Here is a 27654-nt window from a genome sequence, read left to right as displayed (position 1 = left end):
CTTTCTTCCGTTTTTGCTGCTCGGGGGAGGGGGGGAGATCTTGTGGAGTCAATCTCCACAACACTGTTTGAATGTTCCGCCAATCTCAACCCCTACCGCTGCTCGCGCATGCGCAAGGAGGCAAGCGGGTAAGACGAGTGAAAAACGTCTGTCGTGTGTCGTGCTCCTGACTGCAAACACCATGGAAGGCTAAGTTCTTGGGAAATGGGGGGACGCCCCCTTAAGGTATTGTGTCGTAGCACTAATTATTGATAATATGTAATTTCAGATCATGGTATCGATTCACTATAACATTCTTTCTCTTTCCATTATTAGTAATTCATCATTAAATAAAATATTAGTTCACGTTGTGTCCAGTCAACTCATACAGTAATTATTTCATAAGTTGAACAATGTACATATTTCTGTGATATAAATGCATTAATTAATGAAACAATCATCAAAGCTGGCTATTAGGGCCTGTGATTTGCGGTAAATTGTCTCCTCTGCATCAATAAATGTGTTCAGTTAACGTTTCCAACAAGAACGATTTGGTCTGGAATTTAATTCACATGACCAGGTCACCAAAATGTGGCACCATTATGCCACAGGAAAAAAATTAGAAATTAAATTAAATTTAACATCCATATATGATGTGACCCAATCACCTCACAACGATAAAGTTTTGTCTACTCATCCACAGAATGACATTAGTAACTATTTTTCTCACCTCGCGCTCCACGTCTAAGTAGTTGTGGGGTACGTAGCCCTCCTCGCCACGGTAGTTCCTGGCTCTCAACCAACCATCTCCGTCTCCCTCTCCAATCACTTCCAACTGTTCGTTCTCCACTATCGATAACTCATCTGGGTTTTGGGCCTAAAACAATCAGTGTAAGAATTAACTTAGTACTAAAGTAAATCCACACATTTAACAGCGTTAATCATTGTACATATTTTCCCCTCCTTATACTAACAATGTAACAACAATCAACCAGTACCAATAGAAAGTGTTATCCTTAGGACATTCACTTAAGAAGTAATACATGTTTTAAGCTGTAGAGTACCTGTAGGTAGTATAAATAATCCAAAGAGTTACATAATTAATTCTCTTTGGTACAGCTGTTAAAAGTGACTGTTTTTTAAACATTTTTTACTCTTAAGCTTCTTACAAGTTGTGATGTAGGAAAATACGTTAGATCACCACTCACAGTGTAATTGTAGAGAGCAGTGCACTTGTAAGTGACCGTAGCATCAGGGTTGGCTACAACTGTCTCCGCAGTGTCTGTCGTAACTTCACTAGACTCCTCCGCACCCCAGTCTACTTGCGTCGGGTCGTCCCAGCCAGCTGTTAGCTGCTCTATCCTCTGTCGCTCCTGCTCTAGCATGGCTGCCAAACAAAGTTCAGCATTTAAAAATAATACCTTTAATGGTGGTAGTTTTCACAAGTTCACTAAAGAGTACTAATTTATCTTCTTTTTTTAAATAATATCAACAGTTTATTTCCATCGGACTACTTCTCTGTGCGTGATCTAAAGATATGTTAACCACAATAGTCTTCTCTAGAGATTTTCCAACTTTGTCTAGAATTTTTTACCAACTAACTTGACACTTTTTACTAAACTTGTTACGTTTTAGGTACCAGCTCACCTTAGTTTATAATCAGACTGAAATTCACTAAACCTGAGTAGATTTGTCATTCTTATGGATCGGCTTAAAATAGTTTTATTGTTAGTTCCGTCTGGTGCTGCTAGGATTGTATATTTGTTTATAATTTGTTTCTTATTATTTCAGTAATTTGAAATCTCGATTAGCCAAATAAAGCGATCCAATCAACAACTAGTCCCCTAGTTATATAACCAAACAGTAAAGCACAAATCATAAAACCAATCCTAAAATAATAGAAAGCAAATTTTGTCAAACAAGTGCCCCAACATGAACTAGACACGAAAAACAAGCTGCAAATTTTTGCAATGGTATGAGAAGTCTATTTGTGTTCGTTAGTATGACTATGCTTACTGAATTTTCCACTGTGACGTTTAAGAAATACTCTATAGTGGTAAACGGTACAGTAAAGGTTTTATAATCATCTCACCCCATTCTCCGTCCACTTCAGACGTCTCCGGCTGCTCAACAACCTCTTCCTCCTGAGATTTCTCCCTCTCGGCTCCGACTAGGTCTGAACTTGCGTCGTTGTAGTCACTATCGTACATAGAGTCGGACCCTGGAGGCTCCTACGACCAAGAACATTTCATAGGAACACCACAGATGTCAGAAAAACAGTTTAATTTAATTACTGACTTAACCTCTTGACAAATCATCTTATTGAATTTTAATTTTTGTGTAAAGAGGAATTCCTCATAGTATGTAGCATTTTTATATACATATATGCATTGCTCGATTCACAGCGGAACAGCGTTCTGGCACTTCTCTTTTAGAAAGATAAAAATATTGGCAAATAGGTACTAATCACATTAAATAGGTTACAGTTCTGACACCTAATTTTTTACAACCCAAGCACTGCATATATATTTATATTGTAGGTCTACAGCTTCTTCGGCTAGCTGCTAGTCCATAACTCATGTTGGAAAAACACCTACAATACAATGTTTTAATGTGTGTTAAAATAAAGTGTTTAATAAAGTTAAAAGAACTTATCACATTCATTCATTACGTAAAATCCAAGGCTTTGAAGTTTGAAGTAATGCTTTTACATATAGTACAACAATTTTGAAGTCATAAGTCGTTTATTGCCACAAAAACATTTACATTAATCTGGTTTTTCCAGATGAAACAGGTGACGTTGTCACTGTTATAATATCCCCTTATTCCCTCCACCAAGAACCTTATCACACTTTCAAGAAATAAGTTTTTTTGGTTATGTTGTAGAATTCAAGACACCAACCAACAAACATAGCAAAATATTCTCCCAAAAATATATAATTCCTTTTTCCACAATGCTCACAATTACACCCACTTGCATTCAAGCATGGTCCATCAATACTTCAAAGAGTGAACCGGCAATACTTCAAGTTGTGAGTTGGTGGCTCAGTCGGTAGCGTCGCGGACTTCGGGCCCAAGGCAGGGCGCTTAGTCTATGTGGATGGGGAAATACAAGGTTAAAAGAGGCCGCCACCCTCTTTAAAAAAAAAAGAAAAGAAAAAAAAGAGTATCACCAGGATTGGTGTCAGTGCTCTAAAAGAAAAGTAGAAACCAAGATTTAAGGGGAGTCGCTACTAAAAATTACCAATTTGTAAAAAATATTATTTTTTTATCTTTCTTGTTCTACGATGTATAAGGTTTCGGAAAACACAACATATGGTATAATGTATATTTACCTAACCCGCCATGTTAAACTTCCCTATCCCAAGCGTGATGTATACAACTTCCTTACTTCTCGAGTGCTGTAAAGTATCAAAAACTCACTCGGTGATGTAAAGAAACCCATTTAAATAACATTGAGTGCTTAACTTAAAAAATATAACTCTATGGAGCCAACGACGTTCAACGCTAGAAATCAGCTGTACGCTTGAATGTTATTGTTATGCTTTAAAGTATTCTCCTAACCTAGCTTTTGCAATTTTGTTAGTAAAAGAACGTTACTGATAGAAATGGATAGTGAAAAATATTGTACGTAAACCCATGTATATTGTCGGGTCAGGTAAAATCGTTTACATCACTTAGGTAAATTATGCATTCACCTGCGTGTTGTAAAAACGCTCTTACTACACTTGTAATGTAAATAGCTATTTTACCACTGTGAAAAAAATATTTGAAGTGGAGCGTGTACACCTGTTTCGGGACATCAGACAGAGACAGACTAGGCAACTATGACCACTGTCAAACATACATTTACAAACATTGGCATTCTTAAAATTGTGTGTACATTGAACATAGTATTGAAGGTTAGTATAAACTTCAATCCCTGTTTTCCGCAACTCTATAAAATTTTTAATTTTTTACATAATAGCTTTTTACCTATTAAAACCATTTGAATGAAATTTTTACCACACATTGTTTATACTATAAAGCAACTTTTAATTACATGGGAATTTTCTTTTAGTTATTTATGAAATCATAACACATAAACAAATTGAGAAAAATACATGAGTATACACAAGAAGTTAGTACTTTCTTTGCTCTTTAAAATGATACATCAAACAATAAAATTGGTTCCGTAGTTAAAAAGTTATAAGAGATTTTTTAAACCCATTTTTTCCAAAAAAAAGCTCAAAAAACTCAAAAAAGTATATACAATTTGTTTTTTCACTTTAACAGCGGTAAACATTTTTCTAAGACTAAATGATCCTAAAAAAGTATGTATGATAATTTTAAAAGGATTTTTTTATCACTAATTTCAGTAGCGACTCCCCATAATGAAAGCAGTTCACCTTGGATAATCAACCGAATTTTCCATGGGGTACACCTTCTTACTAACGAAAACCTCCATTTTGTAAAATAATAAGTCAGAATGATATCTAAGGAGTACATCTGTGTTTTCTCACCCCAGCTCCTGAAGCATCAGTGTGTACAGACATGGAACTGGCAGACCGAGGCAGGTCTTGAACACTCAGGTTGTCCACTTCTTGCATCCATTCCTCTACGTTAACTGCAACATGACAAAACAACAAAACTATTAGAGTGATGTGTAAACCGAACCTGGAATCCATCAAATCTGTTAGAAAATTTCAGTTAGTAATTTGGACGGATGAATTTGTGAATAAATTTCACGTTCACACTTACTGTCACACCATCACAACTCTGCGTTTGCTGAAGACAGTCAGAGTAGTTTATTCTTAATAGAGGTGTACAAAAGTTGTAAAAATTCATTAGGCCTACAGAAGACTCCCTCTAGTTCGGCCACCTCGGGACCAGACCACTGACCGGACTACAAAACGGCCGGACTAACCGGATGTAGTGCATTTTACACAATCAAAATACAAGTATTGCGCAATAGTGATATGTTAAGTCATTAACCTTGGTTCAGTAATAAAAACTGTAACGTTTAAAATCACCCTTACTCAAGCAAAACAAAAATTACAGTACACTGACAGCAATAAATCACGTAAAGAACAGAACAATAGAAAGTCTAGTACTGCAAGCTACTGCAACCGTAGTCAGCATAGGCTACTACTACATGTTGTTTCAGAACATAAGAATGTCGATAAAAACATCAGATAACTCATAAAACAGCATAAAATCATAGTACTTAGTCTTAAAGATAATAACGACAGTCGTAATATAGGATAAAGATAACAATGGATGACGTAAAACACCGCTTATTCTTTCTTCTTTGATCTTTTATTCTTTCTTTGGTTTCTCTTCATCCACACATTCAACAAGTTGCCATCGTTACTTATCACCCAATCACAAACTGTTGTGAGATAGCAAGCGCACAGCAGACATCAGTTGTATAAAGAGCAGATGATTGTCATTTTGTCAGTGCAAGCGGATAGCTTGACCTTAAAGCTAACAATGGCTATTTATTTGTTTTGCTTTAATTTATTTTTGTCAAATAAACTGTAATGTTTCAAAAACAATAACGGGGGAACCTACTGCATTAAAAATTGTTAGAAATATTTAATTATACAATGCATTTCAACATATTAGACTGAAGAAAAACTATTATATAAAATGTTCTTGGTATTTTTGAGGTTATGTAAGATAGTTTTTCATAGGTAGTATGTAACAATTCACCCATAGAAGCACCCATCAACTAAACTGACATGAATTGTTTACGGTACTTCTATGGCCGGAAACTAAACATTCAAGTTGAATCATGTCGAAGGTCATTCGCCCGTGACGATATGACTTGTCCCCCTGAGACCGGCCCAGACCATCGATCCAACCAAAGCCAAACTAGAGGGAGTCTACTGTAATTAAAATTTTTTTTTTATTTGAATAAATAATGGTTGTTTTACAAGTTAGAAATTCACGATGTAATTGCAATGGAGGAAAATGATCTCAATGCCATTGTGATTGCAAGAGGCGCTAATATGATTGCAGGAGATGACCGTGGATGTTGCTTGATCGCATGAGATGTACCAAAACTCTTCATCATCATAGATCATTATCATTTAGATAATACGAAAACTCATCATTTTTTATTTTATTGACATGAGGTTTCTTCTATTTACTGTATAAGACAATGTTAATCACTGTGTTGTTATGATGTATACAATACTTTTTAGCTTTCCTGAATAATAATTTGGTTGAATAATATACTACATTAATATGCTACATTAAAATTGACATATAAAACTACATAAATACAACTCATCTTTTAAATGTTACGGTGATTTACAGTCTAGTAAGAAGAAAGACAAATAACTTGGGTCTATTATTGTGTCATTGTAATTTTTTTTAAATGAGGTTAAGTACCATTGACTGCAGCAATTGACAGACTTTGAAAATTGTATTTAACAAATAAATAGTAAAAGTAAGACAACTTACCTCCGCCTGCTCGCAAACATTCAATTCTTGCTTCTGCTTTCACTTTGGCAGTCTGTAATCCACAAAATATACCTAAATTGGAATGTCGGGTGTAGCTTAACAGCTACAACTGCGACTTAATAATCTGACTAATGGTTTCAAAATTAAAAAGTTAATCATAAACATTTAACATCCACTTAATAGTTAATATCCAAAGACTTCATAGAATTAACAGTAAAAAAACTGTTTTTTAATAGTAACAATTTGTTCTTTCTATTTAAATAAAAACTCTGATTGTACATGCACTACTGTTAAGTAGAGATTGAGTTTACATTCTCATTCTAAAGCTTAAACATAAAAATTAACATAGTTCAATCGAGCTACTGACAGTGGGTTCAAAACACCATTTTCTTTCTTTTCTACAATATTGGTAGGCCTACACTGTGAGATTGAACTACATTCTCTTGGCACGAGTGCCAACAGCTGGGTCATTATGGTGACTTACTGTCTACTTCATTGTCCAAATTCAACTATGAAAATATACCTTGCAAAGTATTTAATATTTGTTAAATGTAGAAGTGGGCAAACACCAAACATATAAGTTGATAACACTATAGCTAATAGTTAACAAGGAATGACAATTTTAGGTGACTACCAATACATCATCTTCGGGGATGGAAATGTATCTTGAAAAGAAATTGATACCTTACCAAAACTGATTAAATGGCTTGAAAATCATACTTCTGCCCTAATTTAAGTAGGAAATCAGTTAGTTTCCTACCTCAGATCTCCTTATTGATTGTCGAAGCTCGTCTATTTTCGTTTCCAGATCTGGTCCATTCGGATCATTAGGGTCATTCTGAAACAATGTAGTTCATATTTGTCAAAAGTATTGGTGTGTAAACCTAAACCATAACAACATGCATATATAATTAATTATACAAACAAAATAGTCTCCGGATTTATTGTTATTTCTATTTATTTATTTTTATTTTTTACATTGACTGGATCTCTACCAGCTGTCACACTCCTTTGTCTCCTAAAACTTGGTAGTGAGTGTGTTTAAGAAACCATGTATCAAAACAACAAGACAAATAAAAAAATTGACACTATGATAATACTACACATTCAATACCTTCTATATCGTAGTATAATTCATAAAATCAACTTTAAAACAAGTGGCAAGTTTAGCTAATTGGTTATGAAGCATGTATATCAGTATTTAAGGTGGTTACTTAAATTCACCCTGTTAGAATTTTCAACTTTTTTTATAGATTGCCAAAATATTTTGATAGTGACTTCAGCTAAGTAGCCGAAGGTAGTTTGAGGCGTTCACGCACTGCATCTTTCATGTTGCGCATACCTCACATAGTAGTACAGCATATGACAGGGCCTTTGTTGTAGCTGCCTGTCGTTTATGGAACAATCTACATTTATCCATTAAATTGCTAGATAGTCGTCCCCGGTTAGTGGCAGCACAAAAAAAAATTTACTTTGAGCGTATGGCCTCGGCTGGTGTGTCCTAGGACTGTTTTGACGCTTGGGTAATTGCTGAATGATTTAGTGTGCGAGTGATTTTGTTAGACAATTTTTGTTATTTTTAAAAAGTTTTTTTATGTAAATGGTGTTTGTGTAAATAATGTTTTTTATAGTCCTAATATGTATGCAGGTCAAGTGTAAGAAATAACTTTGCCAGTTGAAATATAGGATTTTTTCATTTCTTTATTTAGGCCTTCAGAACACAACATCGAATTTGACGCAATAAAGAATTCAGTCAGAAGGCAGCTTATATACACGCATTCATGCTCAGTATGCATGAGATGTCATGGAGTTTAGGTCAAACAAGAGGACTAAATTCCAGTTTTGTCAGGTCTGGTGTGAAGCTTGTGAGTAGTTTACCTGTGATAAAAGCCCTCCCCCCAAGGTGGCAGAAGTCTCCCTAAAATATCATTCTGTTCATGAGGGAAAACTACAATCAATAGGCATAATTAAATCAATGAATTGATAATTACTATTCTCATTCTCCATTCACAACATTTAGGCAGTTTAAGGGTGATTCCATCTCATCCAACCTTATCCTAACTTTGAAACAATAGCTGATCAAATGATCAGCTGATGTACCCATTAAGCTTTATGTACCCATTACGTGGTGTGGAGCCCTCAAAACCTGCCCTTAAACCACCTAAATTTCGTGAACGGACTATATTAGCTCAAAGGATTATTTAACGGTATTGTTACCTTTTGCCCAGAATCTCGCAAAGCTTGGAAGACTTGAAGTTTACGAGTCGATTCTCTGATATTATTGTTCTCCCTTGCTATTCTTGTGGCCCATCGTTTCGCCTCTCTTCTCAATGTTTCAACAGCAGATGTGTGTTCCGCTGTTATTTTCTCTATTGTATCGTTGTCACAAGGTTCAAAGTCATACGTTATATGTTGCTTTAATACTGGATAGTATAGGTACACACATTGTATATTGTAGTCTCGACTTAACTGAAAATCATCGGTTAACGTTAAAAACATACACTCTGTACCTCATACCTCAAGTCCATTTATAAACTCTGCTAATTGATAGAAATGGTTAAAAGATGCTCAAGAACTGCACAAAAAGTCACAAGGTAAAAAAGTATCAACATTAATTAATATCTTTAAATTAGTGATGGTCGGATCCGGATATCGGACTACCGGATCCGAGCTAGAACCGGCACCCGATCGGATCCAAAAAATTCCAGATCTTGGGCTGGATCCGGTTTTGATAGATCCGATTTTGTCCGATTTTCCCCGATTTTTTTACTAGCAAAAAGCTGTCTGTATCCATGTACAAGACCGATTTTAACCAACACAAAGCAAAGACATCCATGCTCAAGACTATCTGTGACTGTGTAGAAGAAGACTATCTGTGTCTGTGTACAAGAAGACTAATGTCAATATCACAGTACTGTATATTGCCGACGTCAACAATTTCTATGGTTATTCAATGTCACAGTTTTACTGTATATTGCCGACGTCAACAATCTCTATGGTTAGTCAATGTCACAGTACTGTATATTGCCGACGTCAACAATCTCTATGGTCAGTCAATGTCACAGTACTGTATATTGCCGACGTCAACAGTCTCTATGGTTAGTCAATGTCACAGTACTGTATATTGTCAACAACAATCTCTATGGTTAGTCAATGTCACAGTACTGTATATTGCCGACGTCAACAGTCTCTATGGTTAGTCAATGTCACAGTACTGTATATTGTCAACAACAATCTCTATGGTTAGTCAATGTCACAGTACTGTATATTGCCGACGTCAACAATCTCTATGGTTAGTCAATGTCACAGTACTGTATATTGCCGACGTCAACAATCTCTATGGTCAGTCAATGTCACAGTACTGTATATGACGACGTCAATAACCTCTATGGTTAGGCAATGTCACAGTATATGCCTCATAATTCTATTCTAAAAAAAAAAATTATTCTCAAATCCGAACTTTTTCTTAAGATTAACAAGAGGTGATCCAGGCATAAATAAATTGGATGCTGCATGCACAAATCACGATATAGCATACTCAAGATCTAACTATAGTAAAATATACACAGATACCCTTTTGGTGGTCGTGCAAACTTAGCACATAGTTTCATTTTAAGATTTTATAAAGTTTTAGTGTTTCCAAAAAATGAGGGATTATGGGCTGAACTGGAGATTACTCTATATATAAGGTATATTATCCTTTAAACATTACTAATTTAATTTTAAAAAGCATTATTTAAATTGGCATTCTGTTAATTACGTTTTTTTAACCCGCCCTTATGACAGTGTGTATCTGGAACCGGACATTTTCTTGGATCCGCCCATCACTACTTTAAATTAAAGTTTTTTTCTAGTCAATCTTATGAGTTCAGATGAATCTTATGAATCACTGAAAATCTAGACCCAAATCTTCAAAATAACTCAAAGGTCAGTTTGAATTGGAATTTTTTTTTATTATGATTTTGTAAGTCGAAACAAGAGCTGTAAAATTTGACAGACATCAAATTAGTTGACTGATCTCCTTGCCATAATACTGTATAAACAATTATTTTATTTCACAAGCAAAATGTTTAATTGATTAATTTCGAGGTTCAAAGGAGAGTTAACAAAAATGTAATGAAGATGAACAAATATTTGAATAGCTTAAAGCTTAAATATGAATTAGTATTCATAATGCCTTGATTTGTGTGTGGTAGGTTGATGTTCCTCTGAGCCTGCCCTATGACTCTTTTAGCGCCTAACCTTTTTTAGGCCTCTTTTAGAGCCTAAGGCTCTTTTAGCGAATTTCCCTATAGGGAAGTAGCTATTACTGTAGGTGGCACGGTAAGACCTAGGCCCGGGACCAATTTGCTTTTTCATTTTGATGTACCTAGAGGCCAAAAACACAAAAACACCATTCGTTCAAATTTTTATACATGTGTGTGTGTCTGTGAACACGATAACTTGAGTAATTGTTGTCTGATTTTGATGAAATTTGGTTTAAAGGTGTAAGGTGGGATAAACTTGAATGAGTTCACAAACCATAATGATCGGACCATGGGAAAGGGGTTTTATGGGGTAAAAAATGGAGAAAACTCAAAAAATTGTAAATTTAAAATTCCCATGTTATTTTTGTGGAGAAAATTGTAAAATGTTGTAGTTTATGGATATATTTTTATTTTTATCAAACTTGGAAAATTTATTGATTTTATACTAAGCTATAATAAAATTATTTTACTTAAAACACACTTTATTAGCTTCCTTCTAGCAGAAAACCTAGGAACTCGTTAAACCTAATGTTATTTAAAAAGATTAATCGAAAATAAATTCAGGAAAATAGAAATTTGCTTAGACGGCAGGTTTGCTGCGGTGGGGGTATTTAGTCTTTTTTTTAGAAATTGAATGTCCCAATGCTCTTAATCTAAACTGTTAGCAGGAAGAATTAAACTCGGTATGAAACATTGAAATGCATATTTCTATTTAGGATCTTAATAGTTAGCTATTTCCTATTTCTTTTACCTGATGAGCTTGTTCCTTTATTCTCCCGAATGAAGTCTGTGTCGCTGTACATGTGAGCAATTCTGTTCTTGCGATGAGCATCAAGTAATCTTGAACTCTTTCATAAACATTCGCTTCCATAAACTAGAAAGAAATACATTACACATTTTTTTAATTCATTTTATGGAACATTTGCTGTAAATAAGTATAGTTTGAACCAATGGCTGGCTATTTGATAGGCAAATTTGAAAAATATTTAGTGAAGACATTATTTTGAACCAAAATTTTAATTGTTTGAGGAATTTTTGGTATAGGATAGATTTACGGTAGCTTCCATGTAATATAGCTTTCCTTTTAAAGAAAACTCTTTCATTATTCACATGCATATCCCTTGCAATGTTGTTTTGAGAATAATTTTTAGTTACTCCTATCCTAACTAACACAAGGTCAACATCGGATAGCAAAATTATAAAAAATATATTATGTTCGTCTGTAAAGAAAATATTTTTTTTTTAGATTCTGTAATATCAATGTTAGCATTCAGATGTATTTTAGCTGCTTATTAACTATTTGTCTCAATGCATCTCAAGTTACCTATGTTGATAGCTCAATGAAAAACAGCTTATTAAATTTTGAAACCATGACAGAGATAGTTAACATTTTTGAAATGTTTTACAATACAAAAAGTAATCATAATAAAGGAGTATGCAGAATAATTTTTTTGACATACTTTTATAAACAATCCAAACTATTGTTAAACTAATAAACGTCTAGAAACAAAACATATTACTTTCATTTCAAGTTACGTATACCTGAATTACCTGAATGGCATTCTGCAAGTCCACAGCAAAGTATCGGATGGAGTGAGCGTTTGCTGCTGCTAGACTTAGCAAATAGTCATTCCTAGCTCCTGAAGACTTTTCTTCCAGTTGATCTCTTTTAGATGTTACCTAGAAATATGTGTAACATAAGAAAAACTCTGCCAGCATATAAAACCAGTAATAACCATTTTTTTTACCCAACATATGTTCATAACCCGCTTGATTTTGGAATACTAAAATGTCAATGGAGTTGACTGACCAGTAATTGTTGTTGTTTTGTGAACAAAAGATGGGAAATTCATATTGTAAGTACGGTAGAACAAGTTTGGGAATTTTTAGGGATTGTGAAGGGGTGTTGTAAGATGATCACTTATTTTGCTGAACATCAGACAAAAAGACTAAGCTTAGGTACACAAAAAGGCTAGTATTAGATTGATCAATGTATTTGATCAGGGGTCAGTTAAGATGTGGCAGTGTGAGTCGTATGGATGACATAGCGTTCTATTGGAGAAGTCAGAGCCCAAGGCATTTAGCCTCGAGTCTAGATAAGGAAACAGTGATGAAACATGCTTATGGGACAACCGTGCGCTTTCAGCTTTGGTACGTTGTGCCGGAAATATACTTGTGACGAGCAAGGTTAAACCGAAACGGTAAGTACTTTTGGATATTCCTAGAGCACAGTGCATAGGGATGAGCCTCCACCATTAGTGCTGCTCCATGAGAGTGAAGGGAGAGCTGCTGGACTTTGTGTTTCAACTTTTTTCCTGAAATTTATGATTTAATTTCAGTAAACTTTAGCATTTCCCAGATATAACAATTTTTGGTTTGCATTATTACTTTTTTTTGTTTTTAGTATACACTAGGGGGTTGATGATAAAGTATTACAGTAGACTCCCTCTTATCCGGACTTTTCAGGACCGAAGCCAGTTCAGATAACAGTTTTTCCGGTTAAACCTACGTCCCCAAAAACTCGTTAAAACGTACCATTTAAATACTGTAGTATAAAGTATTTGACTTAAATTTAGGAGAGCTTTGTATTTAGACACGTGATCACTGGTCTCAAATCTTTCCCACGAGAACAGTCGTTTCAGTACCGCCCACTTTCTGCTGATCTAGTCCGGTTAAACCGATGTGCTGATAAAAATTGTCCGGTTAAAGAGATGTCATTTCCGCCGAGTGTAGTCCGGTTAAACCGATGTCCGGTTAAAATGTGTCCGTCCGTATAAGAGGGAGTCTACTGTATTTGCAAGAGAGATTTCAGTTTAAACCTGGTTTAAGTTTTCAAAGCAACTGTGTATGAACCCTCAATGTCAGCTAAAAGGTTTAAACTCATTACAATTCGTTTGGCTTGTTTTTTTTTTTTTTAAAGTAGCTATATTTTGATAGTAAAGATACCTTTGCACTGTTTTTTTGAAGTGAAGTTATCGATTGGAAAAATGAACCTTTCTTCTTCTTCAACCTGTAAAAAAGAACAAAATGCCAGTACATTTAAGATTTTATTTGATGATTGATTTAAATAAATTACTTTGAAAATACATATAGAATGATCTTCATCACATGAATTTGTTTTCCATAATTTGATCCATACTATCCCAGCAGCATCGTCCATAGATCTAAATCAATAAATCTTTATTGTAACATAGTTTTTCAATAAAAGCGAAGCTATGATACAAGACGTGGCATTGTCAAAGCACGTACTACATAAGTACATTGTCAGAATGGCTGAAAGGCATTTGAAGCATAAAAAAGCGTAACCAGTTAAGTCAATTCATAAAAAAGTCAAAGAAATAGGAAAAATAAAAAAATTTTGTGCATTCGATTTATCCAACCAATATTTACAATGTTAAAAGTAAATCACTTGCTCCAGTTGCTCGTCTTTTAACAATTGACTTAGACAATGGTAAGTTTCATGAGAAAAAAGTGTGTAAAGCTGCTTTCAATGAAACTATAATGATCTTCAATTTTGAGTTTTGGATTTATCTTGTTAAAAATCTTACTCGCCATATACAACATCCTTGATTTCATATACTTTGCCAATACGTTCAACTTTGTGATTAGACCATCCAGAATAATACTGTGTCTACATCGAAACAGAGGGAAATTCAGTGTTTGCGTAGCCAGTACTATAAAAGCAGTAGGATTAGAAAGACTGTGGGTTATCTACAAATTCCTCCTCACTTGATCCAACTCATTTAAGGCTCCAAACAACATGTTTAGGGTCTCAAAACTATTTCAAATCTATGAAATTTGATTTCAAATCTCTATTGCAAATCCAGTCTACATAACACAAAGAAATTTCCAATGTAGAGTATTTTTTAAAACAAAAACTACCTTTACATTACAATGATTTACAGTTTTGAAAACTGACACCACTCAATATAGCATTTCCTTTTAACAGTCTTTGTAAGACCTCCCCTGTATTGTAAAAATACTTCCTTGATTAAATAGTTATTTATGGAAGATTGGAAGCTTTAAAAAGTGATTTTCCAGTCAATGATGCACAAAGCTTCATTAAAGTCTGAAGATGGCAGGGATGTTTTAATATCTAAAAAGTCAAAGATGTCTTTGGTATGTCTAATAGTGTGGATTATGTTTGCTGAGATCATGTTTATGGTCACAAATTGGCCAATAGTGGAAATAGACAATTCCTTCCATGAGGTAGAAATCAATCGGAATTAAAATTGTAAGGCCACAAAAAGAATACCTACGAAATTTCCGCATCCTCAGCAAAATAGATAAGGATGGCCTTCTTTAGAAGATGTAACAATCATGGTTGAAACTAATGCAGAACCATAGAACAAAGCAGAACGTTGAATGGGACTTAGTTAAAGATAAATTACTCTACACAAGTGGTCTATAAACCAAGGGTCCCGACTGAGTATATTTAAATCAACCTTTAAAGAACAAGAGTTTTGTTGATAGTCAAACCAATGTACAAGTATCGTTTCCACTCAGTAGTAAAATTATTCATTAAGAATAGTTGTTGGGAAGCTTCACTAGCAGTAAAAGGGGTTTAATCCACACAACTTTTCGTCCAATGAAAATCAATACACCTGTCAATCATGATTCTAATACAACAAATTTACTTCACTCATTAATAAATTGTGTAGATAAGCAGTCAAGTGTGAATGAGCAATAAGATGATTTTGTTCTTCTGTAAACATACGTGCATTTACAAAATATACGTGCTGTCATTAAATAAACGGTTTCAAAATCTGTCACTTACCTTTTCCCCCTCAGCGAAAAACACATTTTAAATATATTTTACCGCAGTTGTGGAATAAAACGGGATTTCAAAACACATTTACAAAGAAAATAAATTAAAATGTCAATTAAAAAATAACAACAGTTTCAACATATCGAACAATGGATATATCATCTAATCTATGTATTATAAAACTACTTCAAGAAATTTCATATAATCATTAACTGTAATAACTTTTGTACCATCGTGTTACAAATATAAATATTGTTTGTAGGGAAAGTTTCTGTAAACTTTGAAAAAACACCTAATCAAACTTGTTAGAGCTGTTTTTAAAATCTGTTTTTATAGGGTAATTGACCCTTCAAAGACAAAATTGAACCCAGATATATAGTAGTTTTGTAATTATCTATAACACAGCAAGAGTTTCCTCTGTGTCATCCATTTTTCTTTTTTTACAACTGATGTGTCATTTTAGCTTATTGTCTAGACGAGTGATGAATGGTAACTAAAAGGGTGATTCCCTTTAGGGCTTTGTCGCCCTAGTGTTTGATTTATTTCTAGAGATAGCTTTGATGGATCCAGTCCAGTGATGCTAACCAACTTTCTTTACAACATTTTGAAATGTGAATTGTAATTTTAACAGCTAATCCTTCAGTTGAATGTTTAACCACAGACAGATTAGAAAAACAAGAGATGAAACAGTTATAAGAACATGAATTTTAAATCGACTACTTTTGATAATAGTAGGAACCTAATTGACGATGGTAAATCACTCAAATTTAATTTATTCTAAAATAGTAGTTTTATTCACCTAACTGTCTTAAACAAACATAATTTTTTATAGGTAAAAGGGTATTTCGTTGGATTTGTTTTGCCTCCTAAACATGTTTTGAGCCTTATTAAAATGTGCCGGGTCCCCTCGTCTACTAAATTTCATGAAAATACAGACAATGTTAGGACCACTTTTAGACTCAGGTGTACCAAAAATCTAAATAAAAAAAAAATAGTTAAAAAATAATACTTCCTCTAAAGGTACTAAAACATTAAGGAAGAAAGTAAAGGTGGCACATTTATTTACTCACTTTTCTTCAATATCCTTTGCTTTATCCCGTACATCATGAGCACTGTGTTCTTCATCAAAGTAGAGCTTTTTTGTTTTATCAATATCTAGGACACATGCTTGCAGCTCTTTCTGTACGGTTGCCAACTGATCTACGGTCTAGATCAAACAAATACAAAACTGTCATACAAAGATTCCCTAATATGAAAGATATATATCTAGTTCTCATTTTTATGTGACCTACAGCTTCCGGTACGTTTGAACATTTGGGTCTGGCACTTTACTTCTAGAGTCGGGTCTGGCACTTTACTACTAGACCCGGGTCTGACACTTTACCACTAGACCCAGGTCTGACACTTTGCTACTAGACCCGGGTCTGGCACTTTACCCCTAGACCAGTCAATCCCTGTCACATACAAACCCATGACCTTGCTTAACACCAACTCTATGCACTCTTTTTTCTTCAAATGTTCCTCTGAGATGATGCTAAAATGATCTTAAAATCAAAATCAATTCTCAATATTTCCTGAATAATACTAAAGACTTGACCCTTTAACCCTGATCTCTATGCTATTTGTAAGTGTTGATATATTATCTAGATGTGGGTTCGGGACTCAGGTTAACTCTTAAGCTAAGGATTTGTATTGTGTATTTAGGTTGTAAAACTTTTACCTACCTTTTTAGCACTGATGATTTTGTGATTTCTCAGGATCTTCGCATCGTCTGCCACGTGCTGAGAGAAGACCTCGACAGCGGCTAGACGAGCTCGTGCGAGCTTCTCGTTTTCTTCCAGCACAGTTCGCCAAACATTCCACATGTTCCTGGAACAATGTTTTAGGGTTCAAAACCTAAACATAACATAATAGATTTACAAAATTTGTCCATGATAAAGTGAATATTACGCAAAAGAAATTGTGACATATTAAGTACCTTGTAACTGTTGTTTAATGATTAGTATGTGTTCTAAACAGAACTGTGTTATGCATACATCAGCAATCCTATGAAGAAGTAAGTAATGCTATTTAGTGTCAACATGTGGGACTTTAAATCTAGCATTTTTAGATTATAGGCCTATTTGTATCTAGCAAAACAGAATTCGGCTATGGCATCCATAAAGTAGAGGTCGTGCGGAACGAGGTGAAGCCTGAGATTTTCGGTGGGAACGTTCTAAAGCGGGGAAATCCATGGTGGGGGTAGGAGACGAGCCGATCGTCGCCTCGCATAGCGAAACTTCCCCCGCCACACCACTATTCCCCTCCAAGCTTCACCTCGTTCCGTACGACCTCTATATTCTTTCTTTACATTAATGTTTCTAGGGTGCACACCTCTAAAAATTATGTAAAATTATTAGGAATTTCAACATTACCATTTTTCTTCTGACCCTTCTGTCTTGATATCAGGAATATTGGGTATTTTCTTGTTTAAGAATGCTGAAGAAATCTTCAGAAGTGCCTGAAAGAACAAAGCTCTGTTTGTACAACATATTATTATGTATCTTAAAACATTAAAGATTCATCATCATGTGTATAAATGTTTTCAAAAAGCACGGTATTAGTATGCATTAATTATAGCCCAGTAAAATCGGTTGGCTTTTATAAAAATAAAATACTAGCTGGCCCGACAGACGTCGTCCTGTCCCAATGTGGTTTTATGTAATATGCACGTTCATTTTCAAGATGAGCTCGTTCGTATGGCTCAACGAACTTTAACCAGGACGTGATCCTGGTTAAAGTTTGTTCGCTACGCTCACTCACCTTTAGGTTGAAGCTCATTCGCTGCGCTCACTTGCCTTCAGGTTAGCTCGTTCGCTACGCTAACTTGCCTCCAGGTTGAAGTTTGTTCGCTACGCTCACTCACCTTTTGGTTGCAAATTAGCTGTTGTCATACTTTTAAACAAATAATAGTGCTGCACCGTGTTGGTAAACCTTTTAACTTTTTAATGCTATTGAACATCACAGAATCAAATTGTTTAGTTGAACCAGCTGTTAAGATTATTTAGTTCGATTTAAATATGAGTACTCATAAGGTTAACATGGGAAACTTCAGAGCCACTGAGGCGGAGCCCTTTGACGGATCTGCACCAAACTTCACACAAACCATCCTTGAATAATGCCTAATAAGGCCTGAAAGTTTCATTACAATCTGTCAAGTGGTTTCGGAGTCCATAAAGAACAAACAAACAAACAAACATACATTGGATTGTATATAGATAGATAGATGATAAAATAAATTAGTTGCTCCACCTAAAAACGTTTAAAGCATATGGAGTGGACCCATTCATTTATAACAAGGTCAATATAGGAAAAATTGGCCTGTAGCTACGTTTGGGAAAATAGATTTTTTTAGCATAATTTTAGCTACCGGTAATTAAGTTCTTAGTTTTATTTACATAAAAATATAAATAATTTTTTACAGCACTTACCTCGGAGTAAGATTTTTCTATTTGTGAGCGTTTGATTATAAAATTCCTGAAAGAAAACGTAGCTTATCAGTTATATACAATAACCTAACAAGTTGTCCACTTTATTGAAAATAAATCTTGTAAGTAAAAATACTAATATACACATCATTAACACACAACAATGCAACACTCTTTCTCTTGACCAATTAATTAGTAAATATCAAAATGACAGAGGGTAGGTTTATTAAATAAAGTTATTATTAATAGCTCCATGATAAACTTTGTTTGGAATCCTCTGTTTAATATGGTATTGTTGAGAGGCGTAATAAATTACTCTTAATAATAAATGTGCGTTGACTCTATTTAGTAAATGATGATTTCTGTTTGTTTGAAATACAATCACTATTCTTTTTTAAACTTGAACAATTTGCAAAATGGAAATGTATAGGCTATGACAGAAAAGTTGTATTTTTTACACAAATAAAATATAAAAATTATAGGTTCTTGTGCTAAAGCTTTAAAACAAAAATTAAGGACATGTCTGAACAATGAATTTAAGGTAAATTTACATTTAATAGAAACACTACTGGCATTTAAAGTCCAAATATATGACTCTTTCAAGTATTAGGGCCTTTTTAGTAGTTAGAAAATCCATAAAAGTTCCAGATCCCAGTACATTTTCATTTCTAGTGTATTGTAGCCTACATTCTATTGTAGTGAGCTCAACCAGTTAATATGCTGAATACAACCCTCTTCACCCTACCATTTTAGCTTTTCAAGGGGTTGATATACGTTTGTTTCATACCGCGGTAATATCACACAGCTGTATAATGCTCTAACACTATAAACCACACAAAAAACTTGTGTTGATTAGGTATACTTAAGTGTCCTGTGATGTGATTGATTTCAATAACTGTAGATTGGTAAGGGTAACTTTCAATATAGTCTGTTCACAAAATTTAGGCGGTTTAATTGGAAGGTTTCTTGGGTTCCCCCACCACTTTTTGAAGCTTAATGTAGGCTTAATATCAGCTGATCAGCTGTCGGCTGTTGTTTCAAAGTTAGGGCGAGGAGGAGGGGGTGGAATGGCTCCTCCTCAAATCGCCTATATTTTGTGAACGGAGTAGTCCTATAAGATGAGAATGTAATGCAACAATAAATACTGTGAACAAGGTATTAAACTAGAGAATATGTACCCTGTAACTTATTCACAAGTTTCGAGCATGTACTAAACTCATTTAATAAAAACCAGCACCTCCTCTGCTTAGCTACATCAGAGGTATTATCATTTGTATGGAAGAGATTTGTATACCCCTAGATGGAGTTTGGGAACAAAAAAACACATCAAAGACCAGAAACAATGGATAGAGACACAATCTCTTATTATGAAGCAAATATTTTACTGTCTGAAAAAATAAATTGGACACATTCTTGATATTTCAAGTATATCCTCAAACAAGTTAATTGACCCAATTCTACATGTGTAAATGACATAATATATCTTTAGTTCAAAATGTACTACTGCATGTTTAATGGATTTTTATGATATAGGTAATTTTGGAGATTATTTGTAATGTTTGGACTTACCAATTTCGTTAAGACAGCTGGAAGCATATTTAAGTGGAGATGTAACCTACTTAAAAGAGGAATCTATCTGTAAAATTGTTTGATTTCAATTCATGTTCTTTGGCCCCTGATCTGCTGAAATTTTGTAAGTCTAGATTTCCTATACTTAATTACCAGTATTTATTCACCTAGTAATCAATCTAGTCTTGCAATTAATTGTTAAATTTTAAAATTATAATACTCACCTAATATCTTCAAGAAGTTCACATTCATTTTGGTTTTTAAGTTGAAGCTTAGCAAGCTGCTCTGTATGCAGATTCTTAAGGAACTTTGCATAGTTGCCCTGAAACAAAAAACAATATTTTAACGAATTAACTTAACTAATTAACTTATTTATAATAGTAGTAGTTACATTATTTTTTAACATGGAGTCCAATTTTATAGTAGGTAGGCTAATATTATCTTGGTTATTGACATCAACGTACCGTACATTATAAGATACTCAAATATCCATTAAAGCAAAAACATCACTCAACTCTCATTATCCATTATAGGCTTAGAATGTTCAAATCAAATTGATTATTGCCAAAACAAAATACATTGTATAACACCATCAAACGTACAAAGAATATCTTAAATATTATCTATGGTAAAAGTTTTAAAACTATTTTAATGAAATTAAACTATCTAAAAATGCATCAACATTAAATACAGCTAAACTAGGTCATAACATTGCTACTATGCAGGGGCGTCGCCTTGGGGGGGGTAGGGGGGGGAGCCTCCCCCCCCTAGAATCTGGGAAAGAGAAAAGTTGGGAATTTCCTTGCCATGAGTTGGGACAGTTGGGAAGTCGGATACAAGAAAAATATATTTTTAAACTAAACAAAATTTAAATATTTGCAAAAATCCATCAAAGGGAAAAATTTCTTTGACTTGGACAAATAAACTTGACGCTTCTTTGATTTAATTTAACTTTGATTAAACAAGGCTAAACCATGGCTAAACACGCCTTATTTTAAGAAATCAATAATCAATTAGCGGTAAAGCTTGTTGGAATTTCGTTTACGAGAAATTTTGTTCCTTATTGGACGCATGTTGGGTACCTTGATCCTGTCCTGTGTTGATTATTCTGAATGATTCGTCTGCAAGTTTGAATTTTGAAAGTGCAAGCAATGTAGCTCTTCTGTTCAATTATGTTGTTTGTTAGTGTTTACAAGAAATTCAAAAATATTTTTCACGTCAGTCACATGAAATATATTTTATACCTTTTTTGTGGTATTTGGAGCAGGCTAACTGACCGGAGTACTTGCTAATAAGCAGATTAAAATAACATTAAACATAGGTTTTGTGTATCGGTATTACCTTTAAAACTCTTATTTTTTAATAAACTAAATGGAATATTTATTCTCTGAATATATTTTAAAAATCTACACAAGTTATTTAACACTCCTAATTAAGGATTTACAAAAATGAATCAACTAATCACTCTGAAACAGATCTACGTGGACAAAACATAACCTAAAATTTGATGTTTGACTTTCACTCTAAGTTTGATTTTTGTCTAAGTTCTAGTTTGATGAAGATGAAGGTTAACATTTTTATTGTATGTATAAGTTTATTATCAACCAAGTTGAACGTTTTTATTTTATACGAGTCTTACTTTAGGTTTATTCCTTTCTAGGCTAGAGTAATATTATTCACAACACTGATATTAATATTTCATCATTACAAACTTGTTTAGGCCTACCCTAGCTGTAATAGTACGGTGTGTATACAAAAAAAAGCTGCACTTTTTGATTGAGATATGGCACTTTCAGTGGTCATAGCTGATACCAAAAGGGAACTTTTCAGATAGGGAGCCACTTCAAATTCCGTGTAGGACACCAAAATGGCGGCCATTAAAGATGGCCGCCATATGCCCTAGTACTGTTGCACAATATTTGTTGTATCTCAGCTTCTAATGGTCTGATTTCAATAATTATTTTTTTTATATTAAAGCTGTTTTGTAGAGAAAACTTTTTTATATTTTACATTTAACTGTAAAACCTAAGCGTTCTGCAGAATCTTTATAAAAACTAAAAAGAAATAATATAAGAAATAAGTTTTGGTCCGTAACATTAAAAATGTGCTAAAAATAGTCAGATTTTTATGAAATTTGGTATAAACACGTATACCTACATTTATTCTAAACAAGTTTTCGAACCAGCATGACCAGACCATAAGAACGGCGAATTATGGGGTTTTATGGGGTAAAAATCTGTTTTTACCATTCTCGAACCTAAACACATAACATTTTGCAATTTCTTTCCAAACCATTATTTTGTAGAGCTTAAAAAAATAAATAATTTAGTATACTGAAGCACTGTTGTATGCCTAACGGCTATAGAGAAAATTAAAAACAAGCGTAAATTAAAAAAATTCCATGTTATTCTTATGGAGTAAATTTACACTGTTGTAGTTTACTTGTTTATGCTGATTAAATTGGTAAAATTTATTTATTTAATCCAATGCTACTAACGTTTGGTCAAAAAACACTATTTACTTTCCCCGTAGAAGCAAACCTAAGTACTCGTTAAATCTAATGTTATTTTTAAATTGGGATAAATATGTCTTATTTATGGAACATTTGAGTGAAAATGTAATCAGACAAGTTGAAATTCGCTTATTCTGCAGGTTTTCTGCAGGGGGGGGGGGGGTGTTTCTATTTCATACCATTTGTTTCATTCTGTTAGAAATGTCAATAGTTAAATTGCTTAAACTATGATTATTGTGGCATTTCGCTTTCTTCGTGTCTCTAACAGTCAACTGACAAATGTAAGTGTATTTGCTCCTATTAAAAAAAATTGGACCAATGTTGAACCAAAAACAGTTCTCACCCCAATATTAGGCCTACTGACATAAAAAATGATGTTGAACTATTTTCTAGGGCTTTTATTGTAAGCCATAACAGAAGGTTGGATTTGGAAAACTTTTTTCAACACGAAAAATACTAGTGCACCATCATCGCTTTCTTCAAATGACGTTCTTATGTCAAAATCTCAGCTATTGAAAATCCTTGAAGAAACCGTTGACCAACCACAATTTGAAGGATTTGGGGATACAATTATTTTCGATGGAGCAGCACTAGTACATGCTATTCCACCAAAAACATCACGCACCTTTGGAGAATACTGCAGTTCGGAATTCAAAAACATAATTTTCAATTATGCTGAGAGGTTCCATGTAAATAGAATACATATTTCATGGGATACTTACTCAAAAGCCTGTCCCAAGAAAGGTGTTCGAAATAAGAGAGGCGTTGGTATTCGTCAGCAAGTGACATAAGGAAATATGCTACCAATCAATTGGAGCGATTTCCTCCGCTACGATCAAAATTAACACTATTTGTGATGTCGACATGTTTGAACATAAAAGTTGCATTTATTTCAATGTTAAGCAATTGCGGGAATTCCCGTCATCAGCACCCAACGTGTTAAACAGAAATCTTCAAGTTACTTGGAGAACGTGCACTTTCCAATTTTCAAAGGACACATTGTTATCATCACTGAGATCGATGACATTATTCGTGTGGCTCGGCCTGATGAATCTTCAATTGATGCAGTCGAATGCAAGCAACAGGAAGAAGCTGACGGCAGGACTTTCCACCACGCCAAAGACAGTGTCGAACATGGAGCAAAAATGTCTTTATTTTTACAGCAGATAACTTACTGATGGTTGTTTTAGCAATATCTTTTTTCCACATCCTCAAAACTCCTGGACTTCAGGAGATGTGGGTTCTCTTCGGTGCTGGGAAGAGTTAAAGATTTATAAATATTAATGCAATATTTGAGAGTATGGGGATGGACAACAAAAAAATTGTCTATGGTATGGCTGAGCTCAAAGCCGTTGCATTGAGAGGATTTCATGCATTCACAGGATCAGATGTGACTTTATAATTTGCAATGAAAGGAAAAATGACAGATTGGACGGTGTGGAAATCATTTCCTGAAGCTACTACAGCCTTTCATGCAATCTGTCTACCACAAGAGTCAATTTATGACAAGACTTTACAAGTCCTGGAGAATTTTATCTTCTTGCTTTACTACAAAGATGCTGATGATTTCTCAGTTAATGGTATTAGAAAGTTTCTCTTTACTCAAAGAATCGTGATTTACAAAGTCTACCCCCAACTAGAGAGGCACTAAGGCAGCACTGCCTTCAATCAGCATCAGGGCAGTCCAGGTTTGGGGTCGAGCATGCTCAGTGAAGGAAACACTCCAGAGCCAGACGGATGGGATATGGACCAGGGTTGCTGAGGAGTGGACACCTGTTTGGTCTTCTCTTCCTCCAATTATGTCAGACTGTTTGGTGTTCTCTTCCTCCAATTATGGGAGCCTGCATAGAATTAGTTAAGTGTAGTTCCACTGAATGCCAACAAGATGCTCCTGTTAGAAGGCTAATGTTCCATGCACGCTACTTTGCAAGAACTGCTCCGGGTGTCGACTTTGTATCTATAACTAAGATGAATAAGATGACTACGTGATCCGAAATTATAGAGAAGCACTCAATTTACATGTAGACTCTTCCTTGTTTTTTTTTTATCATAATAGTTTGTTACCTCCTTTTAATTCCTGCTTCATACTGTAGTAAAATATGTGATTTTTCTAAAGCCTACTATCTCTTTTTTATTTACTTAATGCTTTACATGTCCCTTTTTCATTTTAAGACGAGTTCTTAGCACAACTTTAATGTTACGGACCAAAACTTTCATAAAATATTATTTCTTTTTAGTTTTTATAAAGATTCTGCAGAACGCTTAGGTTTTACAGTTAAATGTCAAATATAAAAAAGTTTTCTCTACAAAACAGCTTTAATATAAAAAAATAATTATTGAAATCAGACCATTAGAAGCTGAGATACAACGAATATTGTGCAACAGTACTAGGGCATATGTCGGCCATCTTTAATGGCCGCCATTTTGGTGTCCTACACGGAATTTGAAGTGGCTCCCTATCTGAAAAGTTCCCTTTTGGTATCAGCTATGACCACTGAAAGTGCCATATCTCAATCAAAAAGTGCAGCTTTTTGCCATATATAGCCCTGTACACAACGTACTATAAGTTTTATGAAAGTTAAAATGTTGATCTTAACTTCTAAAAGTATTTTAATTTCATTATTTTGTAATAAAATATATTTTCTATACCCACTAATTTGTACTCTGAGGCTTATTTTATATCACTAAAATTTTACACTGCTACGTCTGCTACCACAATGGTTTTTAAAGTTTTTTGGATTCGAAACATTACTTGTTCAAGCTTTTTGAAGTCATAAAATTTCATTATGAATTGGTAGAAGTTTTAGAAATTGAGTAATTTTGTATAGGATGTAAAACTAGATATGTTTTGTTAATGCGAGTTTATAAATACTGAATTGAATGTTACTGCAGTGTAGTATAATAATTTGTAGATTTTTAAAAATAGTACCGGTACAAAATTGATTTAAAAAAAAAAATAGTTGGGAAATCTATGTTAGGCAGTTGGGAAATTTGAGGCTTCTCCCCCCCCTGGAATTTAACCAAGCAACGCCACTGCTACTATGGTGTTCTTGAAAGACTTAGAATTCAGACATTTTTTATATTTCTTGGCAGCAAGTTGAAAGCTTTTTTCCCAAACTCATAATAGTAGTCTTAAAATTACACAGATTTATTCTGAGAAAAGAGTGCTGCCCAGGTGGTGTTGTGGTAATGTACAGATTCGTTTGTAGGGAAATCATCCAAATTATTTCAGAGATATAGACTACATTCAACAATCCAATATATACAAAGACGGTTAATACTTTATGCTCCTTAAACAAAGGCTTTTATAGACAGTGGGTAAAAATAAAAATAGATTAGGGTAAATTTTCAATTAGTTTCTTTCATAAAGTTTCTATGGATAGCTGAACTTAAATTTTGATTAATCATTTTAAAGTTGGTTTGATAAAAATACTTTCAATATTTTTATCTTCCTAGGCTTACTACTGGATGTATAATTTTTTCGCTGCTCAAAGTTAATAGGCCTACTACTTTGTGGAAGGTATTTTTTTATCTCCCATTGGAAGCCCAGCTGCACTGTGGTCGTCAAAGTTGTATGGCCTATTTTCCCCAAGATATTCTTCAATAGAATAACATGGCCCCTTCAGTAGATATCACACATTTTATTTGTATGTTAAGAGCCATTTAAGGTCATTTTAAGACCTCCGAGGAGGAACAGTAAACATTCTAGTTAGACCTACATTTTAAACATGGATTGAAGGCATCCCATTTCCAACCACAATTTTCAAGTCTGCCAATAGACACAAACATTACAACAAAAACTACCTCGAAACAACCGAAGTTACACTCCTAAACTAATTATAGGGGGTTACTCTACAAAGACTGACTCTTAGAGCTAAAGACATGGAGCTCGGTATACAATTGCACTTCCTAAGGTTTCCTTTGAAACATTAGACCCTTCAGCCCACTATCGCCAAACTGACTATGTATGAAACTTTACACCTCCGTGATAACCTTGGGATGTGTTCTCCTATAGTCCTGACTAGTAATTATTTAACTCTTTAGATTTTAGACTAAACTTTACATACCTCGTCTTGCAGTTCAAATGTAGCTAGTGTTTGAAGTCCACTACATATGTTTCGCCATATATGGCATTCTCAAGTGGTTACAGAAACATTATCCAATTTGGACTCGTCAACATGTTACTTCAAATACGAAAATATTTACATTATGACACCAAAATAAATAAACGAATAAAAACATTTAAACATGTAGGCCTACAACACATAACCCGACCAACAGCACTGACTGAGACTGGCTGGCAGGAAAACTAAGAAGTCCCGGCTCCTTTCCTATTTTGATTGATGCATTATTACAACCTGAGTAGATTTATTTTAAAAATCCAAGTCACAAGTCACCCCTCTGATCCAAGTCATCAACAACACTACCCTTGTTTTGTTAGATTTCTTACCAGGGATAATTTATCTTTAAATTACTTTTCATTTTTAGTAGGTAAAAACAAATAGATGTTCTACTTTTTAAACATATATAGGTATTAAAAAATTAAATCCACTGCAACATAGTTTCAACTAAAATTCTTTATCATCAATTTCTTATTCAATCAATGTTTTATTAGCCTAGTCATTATCAAAAACCATGAAAATAAAACAATCATTTAGTATT

At 34.2% G+C, this 27654-nt stretch overlaps 1 protein-coding gene across 2 annotated transcripts in view; it reads right to left on the bottom strand.

The window, feature by feature from the left end:
* The window catches only part of LOC128995304 (protein nervous wreck-like), a 79318-nt gene that overhangs the window by 44254 nt on the left and 7410 nt on the right, over positions 1–27654 (bottom strand). For both annotated transcript variants that reach the window (XM_054420279.1, XM_054420278.1), the window contains exons 2-16: positions 20705–20802; positions 18915–18960; positions 17859–17944; positions 17169–17313; positions 16515–16651; positions 13623–13686; positions 12228–12356; positions 11428–11550; positions 8647–8898; positions 7190–7267; positions 6430–6481; positions 4482–4585; positions 2072–2210; positions 1188–1366; positions 710–856 (exon numbers count right to left, since the gene is read on the bottom strand). In XM_054420279.1, the coding sequence (XP_054276254.1) occupies positions 710–856; positions 1188–1366; positions 2072–2210; positions 4482–4585; positions 6430–6481; positions 7190–7267; positions 8647–8898; positions 11428–11550; positions 12228–12356; positions 13623–13686; positions 16515–16651; positions 17169–17313; positions 17859–17944; positions 18915–18960; positions 20705–20802 (1779 nt within the window). The remainder of the gene's footprint in view (positions 1–709; positions 857–1187; positions 1367–2071; positions 2211–4481; positions 4586–6429; positions 6482–7189; positions 7268–8646; positions 8899–11427; positions 11551–12227; positions 12357–13622; positions 13687–16514; positions 16652–17168; positions 17314–17858; positions 17945–18914; positions 18961–20704; positions 20803–27654) is intronic.

This window comes from Macrosteles quadrilineatus, unplaced genomic scaffold (genome assembly GCF_028750875.1).
Source record: "Macrosteles quadrilineatus isolate MER2022 unplaced genomic scaffold, UCM_ALF_1.0 Scaffold_5__1_contigs__length_97177068, whole genome shotgun sequence".
Lineage (NCBI taxonomy): Eukaryota > Metazoa > Arthropoda > Insecta > Hemiptera > Cicadellidae > Macrosteles > Macrosteles quadrilineatus.
Note: the sequence above shows the minus strand (reverse complement) of the source record. Positions and strands in the feature narration are given on the sequence as shown.